This window comes from Anguilla rostrata, chromosome 2 (assembly GCF_018555375.3).
Source record: "Anguilla rostrata isolate EN2019 chromosome 2, ASM1855537v3, whole genome shotgun sequence".
NCBI classification, from domain to species: Eukaryota; Metazoa; Chordata; class Actinopteri; order Anguilliformes; family Anguillidae; genus Anguilla; species Anguilla rostrata.
The window spans coordinates 73,928,376-73,955,875 of NC_057934.1; the positions used below are offsets into that span (position 1 = coordinate 73,928,376).

The 27,500-nt window shown below is 47.0% G+C and overlaps 2 protein-coding genes and 1 long non-coding RNA gene across 8 annotated transcripts in view; all 3 read right to left on the reverse strand.

Moving 5' to 3' along the window:
• The window catches only part of baiap2b (BAR/IMD domain containing adaptor protein 2b), a 46,321-nt gene extending 45,027 nt beyond the window's left edge, over positions 1 to 1,294 (reverse strand). Inside the window, exon 1 of the mRNA XM_064325163.1 lies at positions 623 to 1,294. Coding sequence (XP_064181233.1) covers positions 623 to 694 — 72 coding nt within the window. The 5' untranslated portion in view covers positions 695 to 1,294. The remainder of the gene's footprint in view (positions 1 to 622) is intronic.
• The window catches only part of LOC135249128 (uncharacterized), a 138,236-nt gene extending 118,406 nt beyond the window's left edge, over positions 1 to 19,830 (reverse strand). The window contains exons 1-2 of the long non-coding RNA XR_010328595.1: positions 19,274 to 19,830; positions 13,663 to 19,205 (exon numbers count right to left, since the gene is read on the reverse strand). This is a non-coding gene — a long non-coding RNA (uncharacterized LOC135249128). The remainder of the gene's footprint in view (positions 1 to 13,662; positions 19,206 to 19,273) is intronic.
• A 135-nt stretch (positions 19,831 to 19,965) lies between these two features.
• Positions 19,966 to 27,500, reverse strand: part of abca5 (ATP-binding cassette, sub-family A (ABC1), member 5) — a 50,136-nt gene continuing 42,601 nt past the window's right edge. For 5 of the 6 annotated variants that reach the window (XM_064324404.1, XM_064324402.1, XM_064324401.1 and 2 more), the window contains 8 exons: positions 26,821 to 26,996; positions 26,139 to 26,214; positions 25,937 to 26,031; positions 25,422 to 25,541; positions 22,791 to 22,943; positions 22,121 to 22,200; positions 21,191 to 21,299; positions 19,966 to 20,761 (listed from right to left, as the gene is read on the reverse strand). In XM_064324404.1, the coding sequence (XP_064180474.1) occupies positions 20,491 to 20,761; positions 21,191 to 21,299; positions 22,121 to 22,200; positions 22,791 to 22,943; positions 25,422 to 25,541; positions 25,937 to 26,031; positions 26,139 to 26,214; positions 26,821 to 26,996 (1,080 nt within the window). In that variant the 3' untranslated portion in view covers positions 19,966 to 20,490. The remainder of the gene's footprint in view (positions 20,762 to 21,190; positions 21,300 to 22,120; positions 22,201 to 22,790; positions 22,944 to 25,421; positions 25,542 to 25,936; positions 26,032 to 26,138; positions 26,215 to 26,820; positions 26,997 to 27,500) is intronic. The other variant, XM_064324405.1, reaches the window with a different exon arrangement.

Here is a 27,500-nt window from a genome sequence, read left to right on the forward strand (position 1 = left end):
TAGATTCCGCGTCTCTCACCAGCGTATTTAAATATAAATAACGGGCACTGGTCTGATTGCGGGCTACAGCGTTAACCGTAACATTTAGATAACCTTCGTCTTCTGTAAGCGCAGCGTGAACACGGTGGTCCAGTGGGCATAAGCTGTATGCCGCTGCGGACCAGCAGCGCAGTATTTTGTCATACATAGAATACACCTCAGAGTTAGACCGACTCTGTGCGCCTAAACTGATAAACATTCGGCTGCGGATTCCCCCAAACCGATCGTCTATATCGTGGGAAATGATCTTGAACGCTGTATCACAATTAAATGAAATGTTACCTGTTGGACTAAGGAAGGACAGTTTGGCTTTCAATAAAATTATTATATATAAGAACTCAGTGAGCGATATTACTTTGACAGTATTTGTTATATTTATATTATTATTCGGTGTTGAAACTGTCAAATGCAAAGAGTGTCGTTGGACACATTCAAGAAATACGAAATGTAGTCTTGCGAGCTGTTGTCCAGAAAACAATCAACATTACAATGGAAAGCATCATCTACATTAGAGGGAAAAAAACAAAACAAACTATGTCCAGGAGAAACTGAATTACTCATTACAAAAATTTTAATGACTTACTTTGTAGACATTCTCTGTAATACGGTGCACCTCGTCGGTACGAGACATCCTGGAATCTCCGATCAGAACCATAGAAGAGAATCTCCGTATGGGTGAAAGTTATCCGAGTACACAGACGAACAGAAAAGAGCAATTCGCGTGTGCGGATGAGTGACGGTGAAATCGAAGCTTTTATGCTCGCGCTCTGCACCCACACTAGCTCGCAGCGCAGCCAGTGCAGGGGAATCAGGGAGCCCCGTCACATTGGCAGCGCGTGCAATTTAAACAGACTCCGCCTCTTTCCCGTTCGCCCGCCCACCGTTCTGCCTTCTTGCTGTAATACCTTGAAAAAACCTCTCTGTCCGCCCCGCCATCGGGCTTCTCGCTGCCCCGCGAGCAGTTTCCACTGGGCTCATCCTCTTTCATTTACATCAGCAGACTACCATCTATTCAGCCTCCATATGTGTTTCTGCTCATCCATGTAAAACCGTTACAGGCATTCCAGCTGTACAGGAAACAGAGCTGAAGGCTCATACACGCAGCAATATGAGCACAAGATACCTGAACTACATACCTACACAAGTAACTGCTGACCAGAACACCACATCTACACTAGAGACAGCTCATCAAAACTACACATCCACACAGGAGACAGCTCATCAAAACTACACATCCACACAGGAGACAGCTCATCAAAACTACACATCCACACAGGAGACAGCTCATCAAAACTACACATCCACACCAGAGACAGCTCGTCAAAACTACACATCTACACAGGAGACAGCTCATCAAAACTACTCATCCACACCAGAGACAGCTCATCAAAACTACACATCCACACCGGAGACAGCTCATCAAAACTATACACCTACACAGGTAAGCACACAACTTATTCACATTGTCTTAGGGAGATCAATTCAATTTAGAAAATCTGTTTTAATCACTAAGTACACTTAATGAAAAAGATCTTGCAGATCTTTACCATGCATATTCTCTGAGCACGAGTGAAGAGGAGGCCTCCATGCTTCCACAAATAATATCAGTTATGCACAATTTTGCAATGCAAATAAAAATGAGCATTACTAAATGGCCTAATTGATGAGAGTTGGCAATACTTGATCATATCGAATATTTTGTGAATTAATCATACAAACAAACACATACACACACTGTTACAAGTACATGAGACTTTCGCACACACACATATAATCGTACCTATAATACATACTTACATACTTTCCATTTCTTTTTTATAATTTGTTGCTGGCATCAAGTGGTGTGAACCAGGTGGTCCTTGGGGTGGGGTTACACCCATGTGATATCTATAAAAGCTCAGGAAAATGCACATGGCGGGGTGGAAGACGGTGTGGGCTGAAGAGGAAAACGGCCGGTTCTTTTTGTTTCTGTTGATTTATCTTCATGCCCGTAACCACACCACATAGCCTCCAAAGGACCTGAGGCTACCCTCGGTAGCAAACCCTAACCAGCGTGAGCTGTCCACCGGAAGGGCGAAGTCAGTCCAGCCAGGCGAGGTCGCAGGTCAGCCCCACTCTCAGGACAGGGTTCCACGCCAGCACCAATTATTTAGTTTCTTTCTAGCGAAAAACTGCTGCACACATCATTTTATGTTACAGACATTTCTCACATATGAATTTTATAATACATAACGGGCCAGTGGGAAACTGTTTATAACAACACACACACATACACACACGTACACTCATAGAACAGAGAACAGTACATTGCACTTTTGCAGTCAAACTGTGAGCATCTGTACCGTTACAGATTCAACAAGGATGGTGGGTTGCAGAAAACAACACATTTACACACTGAATAGACAAATGGTGTCAGAGGACAAGACTTATATAGGTGACAGAGTGACTAAGGACTGGTGAAACCCTCTATGTGCTGCTGGCAATTTATGACTCTTATGAAGGTAATTAATAACCAGTCAATGAAAATTTAGGGTAGGGTAGGGTGGACTCTTAGGGTAAGGTGGGGTGGACTCTTAGGGTAGGGTAGGTTGGACTCTTGGGGTAGTAACGCTCTTCTGGCTGGACTACCGGCATCTGCCACCAGACCCCTGCAGCTCATTCAGAATGCTGCGGCTCGTCTGGTCTTCAACCTCCCCAGACACTCCCACGTAACTCCCCTGCTCACTACCCTCCACTGGCTGCCTGTTATAGCTCGCATCAAATTCAAAACATTGGTCCTAGCATACCAGGCAGTCAAGGGATCAGCCCCAGCATACCTTCACAAGATATTCAAACCCTACATGCCAGCCAGATCCCTCCGTTCTGCTACCTCAGGACGCCTAGCACCTCCCCCTCTTCGCACCTGCACTTCCAGAACACGTCTCCTGTCTGTTCTTGCCCCACGGTGGTGGAATGACCTCCCTGTGGAGGTCAGAACAGCTGAGACTGTGACCCATTTCAAACGTCGACTGAAGACCCACCTCTTCAGGCTGCACCTCTCCCCATCCCTCCCTTCCCCCCTGTAAATGACTAAACTTAGGGTTGTAACTAGGCAGCTGTTTCATAGGTGACTTAGGCGCATCAACTATCTTAACGACTACTTGTATTTTTATTTATCTTTATTTTTCCATAGATTGCGTTGTTGTCGTTCTCGTTGTTAGTGTTAATCAGTTTAACCATCAGGGTCCAAGTTGAACTATGCGGTTGTTCCCTGTACTTGGACCGGTACTTCTCTCTAGGGGTTTCGTCATACTTGTTCCTGGTTATGGTTATACACTTTGTTGTACGTCGCTCTGGATAAGAGCGTCTGCCAAATGCCTATAATGTAATGTAATGTAATGTAATGGGTAGGGCAGGGTGGACCCTTAGGGTAGGGTAGGGTGGACTCTTAGGGTAGGGCAGGGTGGACTCTTGGGACAGGGTAGGGTGGACCCTTAGGGTAGGGTAGGATGGACCTTTAGGGTAGGGTAGGGTGGACTCTTAGGGTAGGGTAGAGTGGACTCTTAGGGTAGGGCAGGGTGGACTCTTGGGGCAGGGTAGGGTGGACCCTTAGGGTAGGGTAGGGTGGACTCTTAGAGTAGGGCAGGGTGGACTCTTGGGGTAGGGCAGGGTGGACTCTTGGGGCAGGGTAGGGTGGACCCTTAGGGTAGGGTAGGATGGACCTTTAGGGTAGGGTAGGGTGGACTCTCAGGGTAGGGTCAGGTAGACTCTTTGGGTAGGGTAGGGTGAACCCTTATGGTAGGGTAGGATGGACCTTTAGGGTTGGGTGGACACTTAGGGTAGAGTAGGGTGGACCCTTAGGGTAGGGTAGGGTGGACTCTTAGGGTAGGGCAGGGTGGACTCTTGGGATAGGGCAGGGTGAACTCTTGGGGCAGGGTAGGGTGGACCCTTAGGGTAGGATAGGGTGAACCCTTATGGTAGGGTAGGATGGACCTTTAGGGTAGGGTGGATCCATAAGGTAGGGTAGGGTAGCGTGGACCTTTAGGTTAGAGTAGGGTAGACCTTTAGGGTAGGGTAGGGTGGACCTTTAGGGCAGGGTGGACTCTTAGTGTAGGGTAAGGTAGGGTGGACCCTTAGAGTAGGATGGACTCTTAGGGTAGGGTAGGGTGGACTTTTAGGGTAGGGTAAGGTGGACCTTTAGGGTAGGGTGGACTCTTAGGGTAGGGTAAGGTGGACCTTTAGGGTTGGGTGGACACTTAGGGTAGAGTAGGGTGGACCCTTAGGGTAGGGTAGAGTGGACCCGATAGGGTGGACTCTTAGGGTAGGGTAAGGTGGATATTTAGGGTACTGTAGGGTAGTGTCCATGTGGTTTTGATGGGCTGCTGGGAGGCTCAGGGTTTTGGGGTGCTGTTCTAGAACACAGATGTACCCCACAGTCTGGTATGGAATCCACACTGTGCCCGCACAGCCGGGCTCATGTCACAAGGCGTGGGAGGGTTCCAGGAAGATGGGGTTTGAGTGGGGGGGGCTATGTAAAGAGGATTGTAATTTCCACATGATGACACCCAAAGGTATGAAAAAATATCCTTTAATAAAAACCGAGAATCTGCACTTTAACCACATGTTAATTGGTTGATTACAAATCTAAAATTGTGGACTACAGACCAAATCAAGAAAAAGTATGTCTTTGTCCCAAACATTATGGAGCTCAGTATATGTTTAGATACAACAGCAACAGACTCCAAATGCAAATGCTACACCTAAAAAAACTCTAAACTCTTTGTTAGCTTTCTTGTGCACAAATAATTATGAAACGGCACACAATTGGCCAAGAAATAGCTGAGCAGTCATCTCTCCAATGAAAATGGGGGGCACCATGTGTAAAAAAGGCTGTAATTCCCACATGGATCACCAAATATGGATGTAGAGCTAACAGTGCACCTCACATTCATTGTTTCATTTCAAATCCAATATGCTGGAGTACAGAGCCAAAACACTAAGACTGTGTCACTGTCCAAATACTTACAGATCAACATATACAGTATATTCATTATATATATATATATATATATATATATATATATATATGTGTGTGTGTGTGTATTTGAATGAATACATACTATATTTGAATATATACATACTATATCTACACACACAGAGTACATACACACATACATATGCATGAGAGAAGCAGAGAGGTGAGAATGAGAATATGGTGTTCACGTTGAGAAGGTGGAGGTGGGCGGTGTTCACGTTGAGAAGGTGGAGGTGGGTGGGAGGCTTGCAGAATGCAGAAACTCTGTGCTCTTGCGCGGTGTGTAGGAGGGGAATCCTCCACCTCCTTCTCCGATGGTCACGATGTCTGCAGCCCCCTCCCTGTTTCTCTCGCTCTTTCTCTCTCTGACAAGGCAAGGAATTTCAGCCAGCACACACACAACATGCCAGGCTCTCTGCAATGTGATATAAAGCTCATTCATGTGGCTCTGTCAGAAAGGCCCCTTATCTGTGCTGGTGTGCTGTCTCACATGCTCTTATTATACATATTATATGAACTGGTATCTTACTGGGGCCAAATGCTTCATTGAGATTTAAAACTGTGAGCATCCGCTGTGACCTCGCATAGCTCTGCAGAGTGTACAAATACAGGCACCAAGACTAAACAGGACAGAGACAGTCACAACGGAGTACACCCAGTATCAGAGACAGTCACAATGGAGTACATCCAGTATCAGAGACAACCACAATGGAATGCACTCAGTATCAAAGACAACCACAACGAAGCACACTCAGTATCAGAGACAGTCACAACGAAGTACACCCAGTATCAGAGACAGTCACAACGGAGTACATCCAGTATCAGAGACAGTCACAACGGAGTACATCCAGTATCAGAGACAGTCACAATGGAGTACATCCAGTATCAGAGACAGTATCAGAGACAGTCACAACGGAGTACATCCAGTATCAGAGACAGTCACAATGGAGTACATCCAGTATCAGAGACAGTATCAGAGACATTCACAACGGAGTACATCCAGTATCAGAGACAGTATCAGAGACAGTCACAACGGAGTACACCCAGTATCAGAGACAGTCACAACGGAGTACATCCAGTATCAGAGACAGTCACAACGAAGTACACCCAGTATCAGAGACAGTCACAACGGAGTACATCCAGTATCAGAGACAGTCACAATGGAGTACATCCAGTATCAGAGACAGTATCAGAGACAGTCACAACGGAGTACATCCAGTATCAGAGACAGTCACAATGGAGTACATCCAGTATCAGAGACAGTATCAGAGACAGTCACAACGGAGTACACCCAGTATCAGAGACAGTCACAACGGAGTACATCCAGTATCAGAGACAGTCAACTCAACGAGTAAGTACACCCAGTATCAGAGACAGTCACAACGGAGTACATCCAGTATCAGAGACAGTCACAATGGAGTACATCCAGTATCAGAGACAGTATCAGAGACAGTCACAACGGAGTACATCCAGTATCAGAGACAGTCACAATGGAGTACATCCAGTATCAGAGACAGTATCAGAGACAGTCACAACGGAGTACATCCAGTATCAGAGACAGTATCAGAGACAGTCACAACGGAGTACACCCAGTATCAGAGACAGTCACAACGGAGTACATCCAGTATCAGAGACAGTCACAACGGAGTACACCCAGTATCAGAGACAGTCACAACGGAGTACATCCAGTATCAGAGACAGTCACAACGGAGTACACCCAGTATCAGAGACAGTCACAACGGAGTACACCCAGTATCAGAGACAGTCACAACGGAGTACACCCAGTATCAGAGACAGTATCAGAGACAGTCACAACGGAATGCACTCAGTATCAAAGACAACCACAACAAAGCACACTCAGTATCAGAGACAACCACAACGGAGTACATCCAGTATCAGAGACAACAACAACGGAATGCACTCAGTATCAAAGACAACAACAACGGAGTACACCCAGTATCAGAGACAACAACAACGGAATACACTCAGTATCAAAGACAACCACAACGAAGCACACTCAGTATCAGAGATAACAACAACGGAATACACTCTGTATCAGAGACAACAACAACGGAATACACTCAGTATCAGAGACAACAACAATGGAATACACTCAGTATCAGAGACAACAACAACGGAATACACCCAGTATCAGAGACAACCACAACAGAGTACACCCAGTATCAGAGACAACAACAACGGAATGCACTCAGTATCAGAGACAACAACGGAATGCACTCAGTATCAGAGACAACCACAACGGAATACACTCAGTATCAGAGACAACAACAACGGAGTACACCCAGTATCAGAGACAACCACAACGGAGTACACCCAGTATCAGAGACAACAACGGAGTACACCCAGTATCAGAGACAACCACAACGGAGTACACCCAGTATCAGAGACAACCACAACGGAGTACACCCAGTATCAGAGACAACCACAATGGAGTACACCCAGTATCAGAGACAACCACAACAGAGTACACTCTGTGTCAGAGACAACCACAACGGAGTACACTCAGTATCAGAGACACAACGGAGTACATAATACAAAACCTATATGGGGACATCACTCCATAAAAGCTTGTTTATGCGGTGACCGGTAATCTGATGCAGTGACTAGTCTAGCAGGAAAACAATCTCATGTATCAGTATAAACTGGCATTTTAATCAAATTTAAAGCAGGAATTACAGAAGATACTTGAACTTTTTAATTGCAGTAAAACGCAAAAAAATTTTAAACCTTGTTTTCTTCTGGGATCTATTCCACTATCATCAAATGTGGGGAGCTAACACTGTGCTGGGCACTGTAAATGTTACACGCACTGATCCGGACAGAACATCAACGCAACGGCGACGTCACCGCCTGCTGCCCACCGCGTCGCGTTGCAACGGGAGCGACTTGCTTCTTCGTGGAGCGCGGGGGGAGGTTTTAAGGTTATTTTGGTCCCTAGAACAGTTGTGGCTGAGTTTCCAACGAAGAATTTTTTTTTTTTTAAACGAAATAATTATCCACGACGGTCTTTCTATGAAGCCTGCCCTGTAGCACACTGTGTAATCACTAAGCACCGCAATGAAACATTGCGATAAGCAAACTGCTGGTATTTGCTTCTGCTTGTCCAAATGAGAACGTGTAGTCTTTGCGAACAGACAATTTTTAACTATCGATATCGTTAACGATTGCCGTGTTGGGTACCGCATTTCCAGGTCAGTAATATTCAGGTCAGTGACGGAATTACGTTACTTAAACATGGCTGTCATGCAATATGCGACCAAATAAGGTAAAATGGGGGAAGGGAGAATGTCTTTGCCCGCGTAATCAATGACTATAATACGATCTGAAAGGTATACAATGCTTGTAAAGACAAGACAAGCATGATAAATAATTCTCCTTGTCGTTTCGTAAAAGGACACCACGTAGTTTAACGAATTTGTCGATGATAAACGCACATTTTTAAAGTAATAATGTGCAATTCAGCGGTAGAGGAAATGTTAAACTTTAAGAACTAGTTTATATATTTTATTATAATCTTTTCCGGTTGTCTCAGAGCGAAGTGAGTTTTCAGGGCACTATGGCTCGAATCTCGCCTCTCGTGCCGGGAGTCGCAGAGGACGCGGCTCGTGGGTGGAGCGCGCCGCATTCCCATGGCCAGCGCGAGTGCGGAGGTGCGCTCTGAAGAACAGGCACACCAAGGAGGAGTGGAGTGGGGTGCGGGAAACGGTGGGCGGTCTCTTTCTTTAACACCCCGGGTTATCATTAGAATTACTCAACATAGCTCACTTTTATAAAGAGCTCTCGGGAAACAGCGTTCCCCTGCCTACGCAGTTTTCGTTTTACAAGGTTAAACCGTCAGTTATTCATAAACCTCAGTCGTGTCCTCTCCGCCTCTCGCCCGGGAAATTTTAACGGATTCCAACATTAGCTACATCACATCTACAACAATCCACAATGCACAAATATCAGCAGCAGAAACAAACGACATTTTTTGGATGCCGTCGTTTTTGTTCACTGTCGGTGAACCCAGACAAATAACTGGTTCTAATTAGGTGCTGATGCGGGCGGTGCTGAGGCAGCTGCTATGAGCGCTGGCTTTTTTTTTGGGCACGTTACAGTTACAATGCAGAAGAGGTTCCAACGCGCGCAGGGTAGCTGGCACCGACTGAAACATTCCTCGCGAATCCACTGGTTTTGTATGATCCTGTCTGAGCTCCATTGGGTCCTAGGCCGTGGACACTGCAAATGGTGTACGCATAAATAACCATCTGAAACGCACGCAGTCAGCCATGGCTCCATGCATTCCGCATAAGCGTAGTACCACGACACTATTTCCCTCTAATTGCCTTCCACAGCAAGGCACGTAGTGCCCCCTTGTGCTCAAACATACCGTTTACACCAGAAAAAACAGCGACAGTCAACGCTACTGTCTTACTAATTTCATGCATTGGCTTTATTTAATTAACTGAATAAATGAAACATAAAAAGTCAGCAAGGCAGGGAACATCATATTGCAATCAACAGTTCTGAGTAGTAGTCCAACAATTAAAAATATTTGCTTCATATGACAGCATAACCATGGCTGTGTGCTACAGGGCTTTCAGGAAGCACCAACCTGCTTTAATACACCCGTGTACCTTTTCACATTTTGTCCTGGGGCACCTTAACATTTTAGTGCAATGAAATATTTTCCCCAACACAACTAATTATCATACAAACCATATTATTTATTCAACGTTCTTTCTTCAAAAACGAAATGCCTGTATAAGAAAACTGCACTAATATCCAGCTGCATTACTGTAGGTTAAACTGCACTAATACCCAGCTGCATTACTGTAGGTTAAACTGCACTAATACCCAGCTGCATTACTGTAGGTTAAACTGCACTAATACCCAGCTGCATTACTGTAGGTTAAACTGCACTATTATCCAGCTGCATTACTGTAAGTTAAACTGCACTATATCCAGCTGCATTACTGTAAGTTAAACTGCACTAATACCCAGCTGCATTACTGTAGGTTAAACTGCACTAATACCCAGCTGCATTACTGTAGGTTAAACTGCACTAATACCCAGCTGCATTACTGTAGGTTAAACTGCACTAATACCCAGCTGCATTACTGTAGGTTAAACTGCACTAATACCCAGCTGCATTACTGTAGGTTAAACTGCACTAATACCCAGCTGCATTACTGTAGGTTAAACTGCACTAATACCCAGCTGCATTACTGTAGGTTAAACTGCACTATTATCCAGCTGCATTACTGTAGGTTAAACTGCACTAATACCCAGCTGCATTACTGTAGGTTAAACTGCACTAATACCCAGCTGCATTACTGTAGGTTAAACTGCACTAATACCCAGCTGCATTACTGTAGGTTAAACTGCACTAATACCCAGCTGCATTACTGTAGGTTAAACTGCACTAATACCAGCTGCATTACTGTAGGTTAAACTGCACTAATACCCAGCTGCATTACTGTAGGTTAAACTGCACTAATACCCAGCTGCATTACTGTAGGTTAAACTGCACTAATACCCAGCTGCATTACTGTAGGTTAAACTGCACTAATACCCAGCTGCATTACTGTAGGTTAAACTGCACTAATACCCAGCTGCATTACTGTAGGTTAAACTGCACTAATACCCAGCTGCATTACTGTAGGTTAAACTGCACTAATACCCAGCTGCATTACTGTAGGTTAAACTGCACTAATACCCAGCTGCATTACTGTAGGTTAAACTGCACTAATATCCAGCTGCATTACTGTACTTAGTGTGAAAACAGAAATTGCTGAGTCACTCTTGATAAATGTGTCTGTGTGTCTTAAGCAATACACCACATTTTCAAAAGTATGTAGATGCCAGATCATCACACCCATATGTACTTGCTGAACATCTCATTCCAAAACCAAGGCCATTAATATGTAGTTGGTCCAGCAGCTGTAACGGCCTCCACTCTTCTGGGAAGGCTTTCCACTGGATTTTGGAACATTACATTACATTACAGGCATTTAGCAGACGCTCTTATCCAGAGCGACTTACACAACTTTTTACATAGCACTTTACATTGTATCCATTTGTACAGCTGGATATATACTGAAGCAATGCAGGTTAAGTACCTGCTCAGGTACAAGAGTGTCCTTACCCGAATCGAACTCACCTTCGGTTACAGCAGTCTACCCACTTGTGCTCACACTCGGATCACATGGCTGCGGGGGATTCGCATCCATTCAGCCACAGGAGCATTAGGGACGTTGGACACTGATTTTGGATGTAAGGCCTGGCTCACAGTCAGCACTCCAATTCATCCCAAATGTGTTTGATGGGGTAGAGGCCAGGGCTCTGTGCAGGCCAGTCAAGTTCTTCCACACAAAACTCGGAAAATCAATTCTTTATGGACTTCGATTTGTGCACAGGGGCATTGTCGTGCTAAAACAGACAAGAGCCTTCCCCAAACTGTTGCCACAAAGTTGGAAGCACACAATTCTCTAGAATGTCATTGTATGCTGTAGCATTAAGATTTCCTTTCACTGGAACCTAGGGGCCTAGCCCAAACCATGAAGAATAGCCCCATACCATTATTCCTCCTCCTCCAAACTTTACAGTTGGCACTATTTGGGCCAGTACAGTTCGCACTGTACATTCTGAAAAACCCAGATTCATCCATCAGACTGCCAGATAGTGAAGTGTGATTCATCACTCCAGAGAACACATTTACACTGCTCCAGAGTCCAATGGCGGTGTGCTTTACACCACTCCATCCAGCGCTTGGCATTGTGCATGGTGATCTTAGGCTTGTATACGGCCTTGGAAACCCAGTTCATGGATGTCCTGGCAAACAGTTCTTATGCTGATGTTACTTCCAGAGGCAGTCTTGAACTTGGTAGTGAGTGCTGCAACCAAGGACAGATAATTTTCACGTACTACGCGCTTCAGCACTTGCGGTCTTGTCCTGTGAGCTTGTGTGGCCTACCACTTCGTGGCTGAGCTGTTGTTGCTCCTATACATTTCCACTTCACAATAAGAACACTTGCATTTGACTGGGCCAGCTCTAGCAGTGCAGAAATTTGATGAACTGACATATTGGAAAGGTGGCATTGTATGACAAAGCCATGTTGAAAGTCACTGAGCCCTTCAGTACGACCCATCCTACTGCCAGTGTTTGTGTAAGGAGATTGCATGGCTGTATGCTTGATTTTATGCACCTATTAGTAATGGGTGTGGCTGAAATAGCTGAAACCACTAGAGGGATGTTCACATACTTATGGAAATGCTGTGTATGTAAATACATGAAAATGAACTTCACAACCCTGGAGCATGGAACAGATCCCTAAGCTGTGTGTGCTGGTCAGGTTAGTGGTCTCACATTCGAGATCCCCTCACCAAATCCACTATAAACACAAAAACTAATATTCTTAAAATTGTATTTCAGTGTTCCAGATATTTAGTACTTCTGTATCTTCCACTGGAACTGAAATATAAAGGTGCAAGCCAAAACAAAATTGTGTCACTGTCCAAATACTAATGCACTACATGCACAATTTTGTATGCCAATTTCAAAGTAAAAAATTAATTGAATCCACCAATGAATTATTATCAGTGTGCAGGTTTGGAGTAAGACTAAATGGGGGTGGGGTTTGGAGTAGGACTGAGAGTGATAAATGGGTGGGGTTTGGAGTAGATCTAATGGGGGTGGGGTTTGGAGAAAAAGGTCTGAATGTGGTGAGGGTTTGGAGTAGATTAAATGGGGGGTTGAGTAGTCTGAATGGGAGGTTGGAGTAAGATTAAATGGGGTGGGGTTTGGAGTAGATTAATGGGTGGGCTTTGGAGTAGACTGAATGGGTGGGTTTGGAGTAGGACTGAATGGTGGGTCTGGAGTAGACTGAATGGGGTGGGGTTTGGAGTAGGACTGAATGGGGTGGGGTTTGGAGTAAGGACTAATGGGGTGGGGTTTGGAGTAAGATTAAATGGGGTGGGCTTTGGAGTAGGACTGAATGGGGCGGGGTCTGGAGTAAGACTGAATGGGGTGGGGTTTGGAGTAGGACTGAATGGGGTGGGGTTTGGAGTAGGGCTGAATGGGGTGGGGTTTGGAATAGGACTGAATGGGGTGGGGTTTGGAGTAGGACTGAATGGGGTGGGGTTTGGTAGATGAGGTGGTTGAGAGGCTGAATGGGGTGGGGTCTGGAGTAGGACTGAATGGGGTGGGGTTTGGAGTAGGACTGAATGGGGTGGGGTTTGGAGGTGAATGGGGGGGGTTGGATAAATGGGGTGGGGTTTGGAATAGGACTGAATGGGGTGGGGTTTGGAGTAGGACTGAATGGGGTGGGGTTTGGAGTAGGACTGAATGTGGTGGGGTTTGTATCTGTCAGTAACTCAGCAGGGTTGCTCATTAATATTCATATTTAAGTCTTTATTAAAAGTATCAAGAACTCCTACTAGGAGATTCTCGGTCAGACATCTGGAGTGAACACATCTTTAGAAGATTATTAAATATTATAATGTACCCAGCACAGCAGTGGGTACAAGATCGGAAAGCGTTCGTGCTCATCAACAGTGCTGATGCATCATACAACAACAAACAAAACAAAACAAACAAAAAAAACCACATCATTACATTACATTACATTACAGGCATTTAGCAGACGCTCTTATCCAGAGCGACTTACACAACTTTTTTTTTTTTTTTTTTTACATAGCACTTTACATTGTATCCATTTATACAGCTGGATATATACTGAAGCAATGCAGGTTAAGTACCTTGCTCAAGGGTACAACGGCAGTGTCCTTACCCGGGATTCGAACCTACGACCTTTCGGTTACAAGCGCAGTTCCTTACCCACTGTGCCACACTCCGTCCCACATCATCACCATCAGGACACTTTTTAGGCGTCGCCCAACTGATTTAAATTACAACATACTGTACAATGTTACATCATCAGAGAGTTCATCGGAACTCTCCCACCGCAAAGCCCACATATGTGATAAACAGCAGGGCAGTTTGCAGGGCAGTTTGCGGGGTAGTTTTGCGAGGCAGTTTGCAGGGCAGTCTGCGGGGCAGTTCGTAGGGCAGTTCGCGGGGCAGTTTTACGGGGCAGTCCGCACGGTAGTTTGTGGGGCAGGTCGCGGGATAGTTTGCGGGGCAGTTTGCAGGGCAGTTCGTGGGGCAGTTCCGAGGGGCAGTCTGCGGGGCAGTTCGTGGGGCAGTTCCGCGGGGTAGTTTTGTGGGGCAGTTTGTGGGGCAGTTCACGGGGCAGTCTGTGGGGCAGTTCGCGGGGTAGTTTCGCGGGGCAGTTTCGTAGAAGCAGGGCTGTTCTGTGTTCCTGCTCTGGCACACCAGCTAACTGCACAGGGGTCACAGAGGGGTCAAAGCAATGGACACTATGGCACACTGCTTATAGAGTTCTGTGAACACACGCACACGCACACACACAGATACTGCACTTAAAAAAAAAACTAAATACAATTTGTTAAAAATAGAAAGAGGATGGAAAGCCCCCCTCTCCCACCAAACCTTTCAGCAGAAGAGCAGGTCTCACCTCTGAGGTCTCAACTGCTGGGTAAAAACTACTGTGACTCCTGTGGGTCACATGGCCATTACATAAAAAAACACATGCATGGGAAACACACCTTCACAACACACCCATCTGAAACGCACTGTCAACAAGGTGAGGATTGATTTAAATATGTTTAATTTTCCGAATCCAGCAGTTTTAACCGTTAACACCCTCCTTTGATGTCCGGCACTGTACACAAGTGCATCAGCCGTTAAAACGTCTCACTTACCCAACATGTAAAATATATTTTAAGTGATTTAATTTAGTAATTATTATTGAAAATTATAATTATCAGTGAATTGACAATCTGTTGTTAGGTCAGTCTACAGCGCACTGGTGGAATCAACCAACCAAGTCAAAACAAGCTGTATATAAGGTTTCAAGGTTTAAATAATTGAATTCAACATGAAGCAATAAATTAAATTAATGAATTGAAATAATACATTCTTTATTGAATGCAGGCACACTACTTATAAATTACACAACAGAAGACATAATACAAAACACTAAACAATTCATCTAGAAATACCAGAAAAGAGAGAGAGACGGATAAGCCAGGCCTTGCCTGAGTATCGCCCACTTCCAGTATAAGCGCCACAGGATGAAAGGAAACCAGCTAAATACACACGCAACCAAGGAACCACCACCAAAATAAAAAGAGAAAAACTCTTCTTCTTGAAACCAAACGCAACACAACCTTTTTCCTGTGGCCATCTTAAATACCTTACCCAGCATGGCTTGGGGACGTTTGCCCTGATTGGGTGATGCCAAGTTAAGGTTTTGGGGATAAGGGAAGGGGGGTCAGACTAACTCATAAAAAGGACTGGCCTACCTAAAGATTGCATTCAAACTTAAGTAATGGGAAATGTTAGGCATGCTGGGTCTCCGACCCCCGATATGGTATCCTGTGTCATATGGTTTGTCTCTTCTGAGGAGGTGAGACCCATAGATTGTCAGCCTAGATTAGGGTATCAGTAGAATTTAAAATTGCCCCAATCACATTTGCTTTTATGCTTGTGATGGGGAGGCCAGGCCACATTCTTATTCACTGTTTCCCTCTCTAAGGCCAAAATCTAAACACTACATATCCTACAACACCTTTACAGCACACCCATCTGAAACACACCTTTACAGCACACCCATCTGAAACACACCTTTACAGCACACCCAGCTGAAACACAACCACACAGCACACCCATCTGAAACACAACCACACAGCACACCCATCTGAAACACAACCATACAGCACACCCATCTGAAACACAACTGTACAGCACACCCATCTGAAACACAACCATACAGCACACCCATCTGAAACACACCTTTACAGCACACCCATCTGAAACACACCTTTACAGCACACCCATCTGAAACACACCTTTACAGCACACCCATCTGAAACACACCTTTACAGCACACCCAGCTGAAACAGAACCATACAGCACACCCATCTGAAACACACCTTTACAGCACACCCATCTGAAACAGAACCATACAGCACACCCATCTGAAACACACCTTTACAGCACACCCATCTGAAACAGAACCATACAGCACACCCATCTGAAACACACCTTTACAGCACACCCATCTGAAACACAACCACACAGCACACCCATCTGAAACACACCTTTACAGCACACCCATCTGAAACACACCTTTACAGCACACCCATCTGAAACACAACCACACAGCACACCCATCTGAAACACACCTTTACAGCACACCCATCTGAAACACACCTTTACAGCACACCCATCTGAAACACACCTTTACAGCACACCCATCTGAAACAGAACCATACAGCACACCCATCTGAAACACAACTGTACAGCACACCCATCTGAAACACACCTTTACAGCACAACCATCTGAAACACACCTTTACAGCACACCCAGCTGAACCAGAACCATACAGCACACCCATCTGAAACACAACCATACAGCACACCCATCTGAAACACAACTGTACAGCACACCCATCTGAAACACACTTTTACAGCACAACCATCTGAAACACACCTTTACAGCACAACCATCTGAAACACAACTGTACAGCACACCCATCTGAAACACAACTGTACAGCACACCCATCTGAAACACACCTTTACAGCACAACCATCTGAAACACACCTTTACAGCACACCCATCTGAAACACACCTTTACAGCACAACCATCTGAAACACACCTTTACAGCACACCCATCTGAAACACAACCATACAGCACACCCATCTGAAACACAACCATACAGCACACCCATCTGAAACACAACTGTACAGCACACCCATCTGAAACACACCTTTACAGCACACCCATCTGAAACACAACTGTACAGCACACCCATCTGAAACACAACCATACAGCACACCCATCTGAAACACAACTGTACAGCACACCCATCTGAAACACAACCATACAGCACACCCATCTGAAACACAACTGTACAGCACACCCAGCTGAAACAGAATCATACAGCACACCCATCTGAAACACACCTTTACAGCACACCCATCTGAAACACAACTGTACAGCACACCCAGCTGAAACAGAATCATACAGCACACCCATCTGAAACACAACTGTACAGCACACCCATCTGAAACACAACCATACAGCACACCCATCTGAAACACACCTTTACAGCACAACCATCTGAAACACACCTTTACAGCACACCCATCTGAAACAGAACCATACAGCACACCCATCTGAAACACACCTTTACAGCACAACCATCTGAAACACACCTTTACAGCACAACCATCTGAAACACACCTTTACAGCACACCCATCTGAAACACACCTTTACAGCACACCCATCTGAAACACACCTTTACAGCACAACCATCTGAAACACACCTTTACAGCACACCCATCTGAAACAGAACCATACAGCACACCCATCTGAAACACACCTTTACAGCACACTCATCTGAAACACACCTTTACAGCACACCCATCTGAAACACAACCACACAGCACACCCATCTGAAACACACCTTTACAGCACAACCATCTGAAACACACCTTTACAGCACACTCATCTGAAACACACCTTTACAGCACACCCAGCTGAAACACAACTGTACAGCACACCCATCTGAAACACAACCATACAGCACACCCATCTGAAACACAACTGTACAGCACACCCAGCTGAAACAGAATCATACAGCACACCCATCTGAAACACACCTTTACAGCACACCCATCTGAAACACACCTTTACAGCACAACCATCTGAAACACACCTTTACAGCACACTCATCTGAAACACACCTTTACAGCACACCCATCTGAAACACACCTTTACAGCACACCCAGCTGAAACACAACTGTACAGCACACCCATCTGAAACACACCTTTACAGCACACCCATCTGAAACACACCTTTACAGCACACCCATCTGAAACACAACCACACAGCACACCCATCTGAAACACACCTTTACAGCACAACCATCTGAAACACACCTTTACAGCACACTCATCTGAAACACACCTTTACAGCACACCCAGCTGAAACACAACTGTACAGCACACCCAGCTGAAACACAACCATACAGCACACCCATCTGAAACACACCTTTACAGCACACCCATCTGAAACACACCTTTACAGCACACCCATCTGAAACAGAACCATACAGCACACCCATCTGAAACACAACCATACAGCACACCCATCTGAAACAGAACCATACAGCACACCCAGCTGAAACACACCTTTACAGCACACCCATCCGAAACACACCTTTACAGCACACCCATCTGAAACACACCTTTACAGCACACCCATCTGAAACACACATTTACAGCAGGCACGCACACTCACACACACACTTATACAGACAAAATGCACACACATGCACTCAGAAACGTGCACACCCTCATGCATGTACACATGTACACACGCACACACTTATGCATACACACATTCGCAAACTTATGCACACAAACATACATACACATGCCCACACAGCACGTTCAGCACATACTTCCAAAAAACACAAATCACGTGACCACATTTAAACAAGACCCCAATCACATGTCCATTTTTTGACCATGTTATGTCCCAGAACCCAATCACATGACAATAACATGACTATGCTTGCCCTAAATTTCGAAAACATGACTATTTCTCCCTGGTCCACGTGCCTGTGTACAATGGTGCTACATTTGCTGGATGTCATGGTTGCCCACGCACCACTCACAATGCCAGAGAAGAAGTTAAAGCCAGGCTCTGGCAGTGTGAAACTCCAGAGTTAAAGCCAGGCTCTGACAGCGTGAAACTCCAGAGTTAAAGTCAGACTCTGACAGTGTGAAACTCCAGAGTTAAAGCCAGACTCTGACAGTGTGAAACTCCAGAGTTAAAGCCAGGCTCTGACAGTGTGAAACTCCAGAGTTAAAGCCAGGCTCTGACAGTGTGAAACTCCAGAGTTAAAGCCAGACTCTGACAGTGTGAAACTCCAAAGTTAAAGCCAGTCTCTGACAGCGTGAAACTCAGAGTTAAAGTCAGACTCTGACAGTGTGAAACTCCAGAGTTAAAGCCTGACTCTGACAGTGTGAAACTCCAGAGTTAAAGCCGACTCTGACAGTGTGAAACTCCAAAGTTAAAGCCAGTCTCTGACAGCGTGAAACTCAGAGTTAAAGTCAGACTCTGACAGTGTGAAACTCCAGAGTTAAAGCCTGACTCTGACAGTGTGAACCTCCAGAGTTAAAGCCTGACTCTGACAGTGTGAAACTCCAGAGTTAAAGCCAGGCTCTGAGTGGAAGAGCAGGTGGTGTGTATCTGTCTGACAGAATTCTCTCTGTGCAGGGCAGGGCAGGGGAGGAAGGCTTTGGTTCTGAGGTTAACAGCTCAAGTCCTGGTTCAGCGTGGTGATCAGGGCATTAGTCATGGTTACGCCAGTGTTCAGCTAGGTGATCAGGGCAGTAGTCATGGTTACGCCAGTATTCATCTAGGTGATCAGGGCAGTAGTCATGGTTATGCCAGTGTTCAGCATGGTGATCAGGGTGTGTGTGCGTGGGTGTGCGTGCATGGGTGTGTGTGTGCATGTGCGTGCGTGCGTGTGTGTTTTTGCGCGTGGGTGTATGTGCATAGGTGTGTGTGTGTGTGCATGTGTGTGGGTGCATGTGCGTGCGTGCGTGTGTGTGTTTTTGCGCGTGGATATATGTGCATGGGTGTGTGTGCGTGCGGGTGTGTGTTTGTGTGTGTGTGTTGTGCGTGGATATATGTGCATGGTTTGTGTGTCTGCGCGCTACAGCAGGGTGGTTTTGTGTGGTTGTGTGTGTGCGTGCATGCGTTTTTGCACGTGGATATATGTGCATGGGTGTGTGTGTGTGTGCGGGTGTGTGTGTGTGCGTGTGTGTGTGCGTGCGTGTGGGTGTGTGCGTGTGTGTGTGCTTGCTCGTGGGTGTGTGTGTGCATGTGCGTGGGTGTGTGTGTGTGTACGCATTGGCAGGGTGATTCTTCTACCCTCCTTGTACTTTGTCTGTATGTGTGTGATGTTGTGATGTAATAGGTGTGTGGCTCAGTCTGTTCTGGTCTAGCCCAGCGTTTCCCAACCAGTGTGCCGTCAGGCGAGGTCAGGTGTGCTGTGTGAAAAATCCTTTAAAAAAATGTTAATGTTCAAATGAATTAAAAATACTTAAATGAACAAATCCCATTCACAAAAGCCAAGATAAATGTCAAAGAAATGCATATCACTTAATTAAAACCCCAAAAGAGCATTTAGGCCTACTGTTGGCACGTCACATCTGACGCTGCAGGGTGTTTATTTTTTATGCTTTTGAGAGTGGTGTGCCATGAGATTCTGTAAATTTGGAAAGTATGCCGCGGAAAGAAAAAGGTTGGGAAACGCTGGTCTAGCCAGTCAGTGCAGGTCCGGGGTGTGGTCAGGGCTGGTGGCGGAAGAAGAGTTGGGGGCGGGGTCAGGGCTGGTGGCGGAAGAAGAGTTGGGGGCGGGGTCAGGGCTGGTGGCGGAAGAAGAGTTGGGGGCGGGGTCACAGCTGGTGCACGATGCTGTCGGGGTGGCTATTGGATGAGGTCCCGTCCTTATGCAGACGCTGCCACCGGAAGGAGGTGCTAAGCAACCCCACGTCCTCCTCCTCATTCTCCTGCTCCTTCGCAAACTCCAGAAACACCTGGGGGGTAGGGCCAGACAGGGAGGGGAGCAAGGGGAGCAGGTAAACAACTGAATAAAAGCCTCAAACAAATCACCCCCTCCTTTTACTAAGCTTGAAAAGATTCAGCATCTTAAGCATCTTTCCTCATAGCTTGTTTTTCATACCAGGAATCAATTTGGTTGCCCTTCTTTGAACCTTTTCCAATGCCTCTATATCTTTCTAGTAGTAGGATCCTGAACACAATACTCCAAGTGTGGTCTAACAAACTGTCTTAGTATGCTGTAACATTGCTTAATAACACTGGATGTAGTATGCTAGTATGCTAGTATGCGGTTTTCAACACACTATAACTCTGCTGCAGTCTTCAGAGCAGCAGCAGAACATGGGCACTCACCTGCTCCAATGTAGACTGGGAGAAATGATACTCCTCAGAACATGGGCACTCACCTGCTCCAGTGTAGACTGGGAGAAATTATACTCCTCAGAACATGGGCACTCACCTGCTCCAGTGTAGACTGGGAGAAATTATACTCCTCAAAGTTGAAGGATTGCTTTGCTGGAAAGAAAAAAATAAAAGTGGGAAAACTGTTGGACCAAGGAGCAGTAGTGTGCTGTGTGAACAGCAGGGTCGAGTCAGTGGTCAGAGGTCAGGCAGGGGTGGAGCTGCAGGGTCGAGTCAGGGGTCAGGCAGAGGTGGAGCTGCAGGGTCGAGTCAGGGGTCAGAGGTCAGGCAGAGGTGGAGCTGCAGGGGCGAGTCAGGGGTCAGAGGTCAGGCAGAGGTGGAGCTGCAGGGTCGAGTCAGGGGTCAGGCAGGGGTGGAGCTGCAGGGTCGAGTCAGGGGTCAGGCAGATGTAGAGGTAGAGTAAACTACAGCGAAGAAGGTTTAAGCTAAGCTACAGTAAGGTTTACATTACATATAAGGTAAGTTGAAATAAAATGGGTTGAATATAAGGGGCATGTGTAAGGTGTGGTAATTTAGAGGTAAGGCGGGTGTAGGGTAAGTTAGAGGTAAGGCAGGAGTAGGGTAAGATAGAGGTAAGGCAGGAGTATATTAAGCTAGAGGTAAGGCAGGTGTAGGGTAAGTTGCAGGTAAGGCAGGTATAGGGTAAATAAGTTAGAGGTAAGGCAGGTGTAGGGTAAGTTAGAGGTAAGGCAGAAGTAGGGTAAGCTAGAGGTAAGGCAGGAGTAGAGTAAGTTAGAGATAAGGCAGGTGTAGGGTAAGTTAGAGGTAAGGCAGGTGTAGGGTAAGTTAGAGGTAAGGCAGGTGTAGGGTAAGTTAGAGGCAAGGCAGGTGTAGGGCAAGTTAGAGGTAAGGCAGGTGTTGGGTAATTTGGAGGTATGGCAGGTGTAGGGTAAGTTAAGGTGATATACACTCACCACTCTCCAGCTTGGAAAAAGAATCGGCCAGAGACTGAACATCCTCCATAGGAATTCTGTACACCATCAAAGACACAAAGCTACAGGAGGGAGAGAGAGGGGGGAGAAAGAGGGGGAGGGAGGGGCGGGGAGGGAGAGAGGGAGGGGCAAGGAGGGAGAGAGGGAGGGCAGGGAGGGAGAGAGAAGGTAGGGGCAGAGAGAGAGGGAGTAGAAGTGAGAGAGAGAGGAGGGGCAGAGAGAGAGGGAGTGGAAGTGAGAGAGAGAGGGAGGGGCGGGGAGGGAAAGACGGAGGGGCATGGAGAGAGCGGTAGGGGCAGAGAGAGAGGGAGGGGCAGGGAGAGAGAGAGGGAGGGGCAGGGAGGGACGAGAGGGAGGGAGGGGCAGGGAGAGAGAGAGGGAGGGGCGGGGAGGGAGAGAGGGAGGAGCAGGGAGAGAGAGAGGGAGGGGTGGGAGGAGACACCAATCAGGCATTTTTCACAGTTAGGTAAAGGCTTCGCAAATGATCTACTGCGGTCAAAGGATTGCAGTTCCACAGGAGACCAGATGGAGGAGCTCTGCACCACAGTAATGTCCTATCCCCCTCAGTACCCACCTGCCCCTCACTCTGGCCCACCCCCAAACACCCTTTCAAGCACCCTTAGTAGGTTGTCAGGGGAAACACAGAGCCCACCTGTCTTGCCGTGCAGCGTGTGGGAAGATCCTCATCAGCTCTTCATGTAAGAGCGCCACCTGCTGGACGCCCACCTGCTCCTCCCTCAGCTTCACCTCCAGGCTGTAGCCCTGTCCATACTTCTGCTTCAGCTGCTGGATGGATCCGATACACCTGCAGAGAGTCACCCTGAACACTTGAGCATCACATTGAACACCTGACCATCACACTGAACACCTGAAGATCACATTGAACAGCTGAGCATCACACTGAACACCTGAAGATCACACTGAGCATCATACTGAACACCTGAGCATCATACTGAACACCTGACTCTCAGACTGAACACCATACTGTTTGTTACTGAACCCGTGTTCAGCAGTTGTCTACGATCATGAAAATGCACTTTTGTACGTCGCTTTGGATAAAAGTGTCTGCCAAATGAATGTAATGTTTCACAGTGCAGTGGGGTCAGACTGAATGAGAGTCAGACTGAATGAGAGTGCAGTGGGGTCAGAGTGAATGAGAGTGCAGTGGGGTCAGACTGAATGAGAGTGCAGTGGGGTCAGAGTGAATGAGAGTGCAGCAGGGTCAGACTGAATGAGAGTGAGTGCAGGTCAGACTGAATGAGAGTGCAGTGTGGTCAGACTGAATGAGAGTTAGACTGAATGAGAGTGCAGTGGGGTCAGACTGAATGAGAGTGCAGTGGGGTCAGACTGAATGAGAGTGCAGTGGGGTCAGACTGAATGAGAGTCAGACTGAATGAGAGTGCAGTGGGGTCAGAGTGAATGAGAGTGCAGTGGGGTCAGACTGAATGAGAGTCAGACGATGAGAGTAGCAGTGAGAGTCAGAGTGAATGAGAGTGCAGTGGGGTCAGACTGAATGAGAGTGCAGTGGGGTTCTGACTGAATGAGAGTAGACTATGAAGTGCAGTGGGTCAGAGAATGGAGTGCAGTGGGTCAGACTGAATGAGAGTGCAGTGGGGTCAGACTGAATGAGAGTGCAGTGGGGTTAACTGAATGAGAGCGTTCAGACTGAATGAGAGTGCAGTGGGGTCAGACTGAAAATGAGAGTGCAGTGGGGTAGACTGAATGAGAGTCAGACTGAATGAGAGTGCAGTGGGGTCAGACTGAATGAGAGTGCAGTGGGGTCAGAGTGAATGAGAGTGCAGTGGGGTCAGACTGAATGAGAGTGCAGTGGGGTCAGACTGAATGAGAGTGCAGTGGGGTCAGACTGAATGAGAGTGCAGTGGGGTCAGACTGAATGAGAGTGCAGTGGGGTCAGACTGAATGAGAGTCAGACTGAATGAGAGTGCAGTGGGGTCAGACTGAATGAGAGTGCAGTGGGGTCAGACTGAATGAGAGTCAGACTGAATGAGAGTGCAGTGGGGTCAGACTGAATGAGAGTCAGACTGAATGAGAGTCAGACTGAATGAGAGTCAGACTGAATGAGAGTGCAGTGGGGTCAGACTGAATGAGAGTCAGACTGAATGAGAGTGCAGTGGGGTGCTGAATGAATGGAGAGTGCAGTGGCGTCAGACTGAATGAGAGGTCAGCGTAAATGAGAGTGCAGTGGGGTCAGACTGAATGAGAGTGCAGTGGGGTCAGACTGAATGAGAGTGCAGTGGCGTCAGACTGAATGAGAGTTAGACTGAATGAGAGTGCAGTGCGGTCAGACTGAATGAGAGTCAGACTGAATGAGAGTGCAGTGGGGTCAGACTGAATGAGAGTCAGACTGAATGAGAGTGCAGTGGGGTCAGACTGAATGAGAGTCAGACTGAATGAGAGTGCAGTGGGGTCAGACTGAATGAGAGTGCAGTGGGGTCAGACTGAATGAGAGTGCAGTGGGGTCAGACTGAATGAGAGTCAGACTGAATGAGAGTGCAGTGGGGTCAGACTGAATGAGAGTGCAGTGGGGTCAGACTGAATGAGAGTGCAGTGGCGTCAGACTGAATGAGAGTTAGACTGAATGAGAGTGCAGTGCGGTCAGACTGAATGAGTGCAGTGTCAGACTGAATGAGAGTGCAGTGGCGGTCAGACTGAATGAGAGTGCAGTGAAGGGTCAGTGCGATGCAGATGAATGAGTGGGTCAGACTGAATGAGAGTCAGGAGCTGAATGAGAGTGCAGTGGGGTCAGACTGAATGAGAGTCAGACTGAATGAGAGTGCAGTGGGGTCAGATGAATGAGATGCATGGGTCGGGTCAGACTGAATGAGAGTGCAGTGGGGTCAGACTGAATGAGAGTGCAGGGACTGAATGAGAGTGCAGTGGGGTCAGACTGAATGAGAGTCAGACTGAATGAGAGTGCAGTGGGGTCAGACTGAATGAGAGTCAGACTGAATGAGAGTGCAGTGGGGTCAGACTGAATGAGAGTCAGACTGAATGAGAGTGCAGTGGGGTCAGACTGAATGAGAGTCAGACTGAATGAGAGTGCAGTGGGGTCAGACTGAATGAGAGTCAGACTGAATGAGAGTGCAGTGGGGTCAGACTGAATGAGAGTCAGACTGAATGAGAGTGCAGTGGGGTTATACTGAATGAGAGTTAGACTGAATGAGAGTGCAGTGGGGTCAGACTGAATGAGAGTCAGACTGAATGAGAGTGCAGTGGGGTCAGACTGAATGAGAGTGCAGTGGGATCAGACTGAATGGCGCACCTGAGCTGGCCGGAGACGATGATGGCCACACGGTCACACACTGCCTCGGCCTCCTCCATGTAGTGAGTGGTCAGGACTGCCCCACGCTGGCGGTTTTTGAAAGCTGCACGTATCGCCCTCCTGTGGTAAAACATGATCATGAACACTACATGACCCAGTACACTATTTAGTACCAGAGCATTTCTTCATTTCCCCAATTTCCTGTATCAGGGCATTCCCGTATTTAGTGTATTTCCTGTGTCTGGGTGTTCCTGTATTTAGAGTATTTCCTGTGTCAGGGTGTTCCTGTATTTAGATTATTTCCTGTGTCAGGGTGTTCCCGTATTTAGAGTATTTCCTGTGTCAGGGCATTCCCGTATTTAGAGTATTTCCTGCGTCAGGGTGTTCCCGTATTTAGAGTATTTCCTGTGTCAGGGTGTTCCTGTATTTAGATTATTTCCTGTGTCAGGGTGTTCCCGTATTTAGAGTATTTCCTGTGTCAGGGCGTTCCTGTATTTAGAGTATTTCCTGCTCACCACATCCGCTGCTTGGATTTAGGGTCCATCCCCGTGGACGGCTCATCCAGAAGTACTATCTGAGGATTTCCCAGCATGCTCAGTGCAAAACATAGCTGAAACACAGACACATTGGCTCAGCACAGGAACAGCACAGACACAGAGGCTCAGTACAGACACACAGGATCAGAACAGACACACAGGCTATGTAGCGTGGGCTGACCTTCCTCTTGATCCCAGCAGGCAGGCCCTTTGCTTTCTTATGGAGGTCATCCTTCAGCTCCAAAGCATTGACCACCCTGCAGCACAGACAGAGGGACTGAGAGACACATTCAGCACCCTGCAGCACAGACAGCGGGACTGAGAGACACATTCAGCACCCTGCAGCACAGACAGGGGGTCAGAGACACATTCAGCATCCTGCAGCCCAGACAGGGGGACTGAGAGACACGTTCAACACTCTGCAGCACAGACGGGGACAGAGACACATTCAGCACCCTGCAGCACAGACAGGGGGATTGAGAGACACATTCAGCAACCTGCAGCACAGACAGGGGGACTGAGAGACACATTCAGCACCCTGCAGTACAGACAGGGGGACTGAGAGACACATTCACCTCTTCCCCCCCCCCTTTTTCTCTCTCTCTCTCTCTCTCTCTCTCTCTCTCTCTATCCTTAATATCTCTATCCCTTTCTCTGTACCTCCTGAAGAGCTTAATCTGCAGGTCTCTCTTCACCTGTATCTCCTGTAGAGCTGTACCTGCAGGTCTCTCCTCACCTGTGTCTCCTGTAGAGCTGTACCTGCAGGTCTCTCCTCACCTGTATCTCCTGTAGAGCTGTACCTGCATGTCTCTCCTCACCTGTACCTCCCGTAGAGCTGTACCTGGGCCAGGGGGTAGAATTACCGTTTTATGATGTCTGGGACATCCTGTGGGTGGAGCCCTTTGATGGCAGCGTAGATCTCCAGGTGCTCCTGCAGGGTGATCTTGGGCCACAGTGGGCTGACCTGGGGGCAGTACCCCAAGTGCTCCAGGGGCATCTCCCCCCGCTGGAACTCTGTGCTGTAATCTCCCATCAGCACCTGCAGCAGGCATAACCATGAATAACCACACACAGCTAACCACCTTCAGAACCATGAATAATCACACACACCTAACCACCTTCAGAACCATGAATAACCACACACAGCTAACCTCCTTCAGAACCATGAATAACCACACACAGCTAACCTCCTTCAGAACCATGAATAACCACACACAGCTAACCACCTTCAGAACCATGAATAACCACACACAGCTAACCTCCTTCAGAACCATGAATAACCACACACAGCTAACCTCCTTCAGAACCATGAATAACCACACACAGCTAACCACCTTCAGAACCATGAATAACCACACACACCTAACCACCTTCAGAACCATGAATAACCACACACAGCTAACCACCTTCAGAACCATGAATAACCACACACACCTAACCACCTTCAGAACCATGAATAATCACACACACCTAACCACCTTCAGAACCATGAATAACCACACACAGCTAACCTCCTTCAGAACCATGAATAACCACACACAGC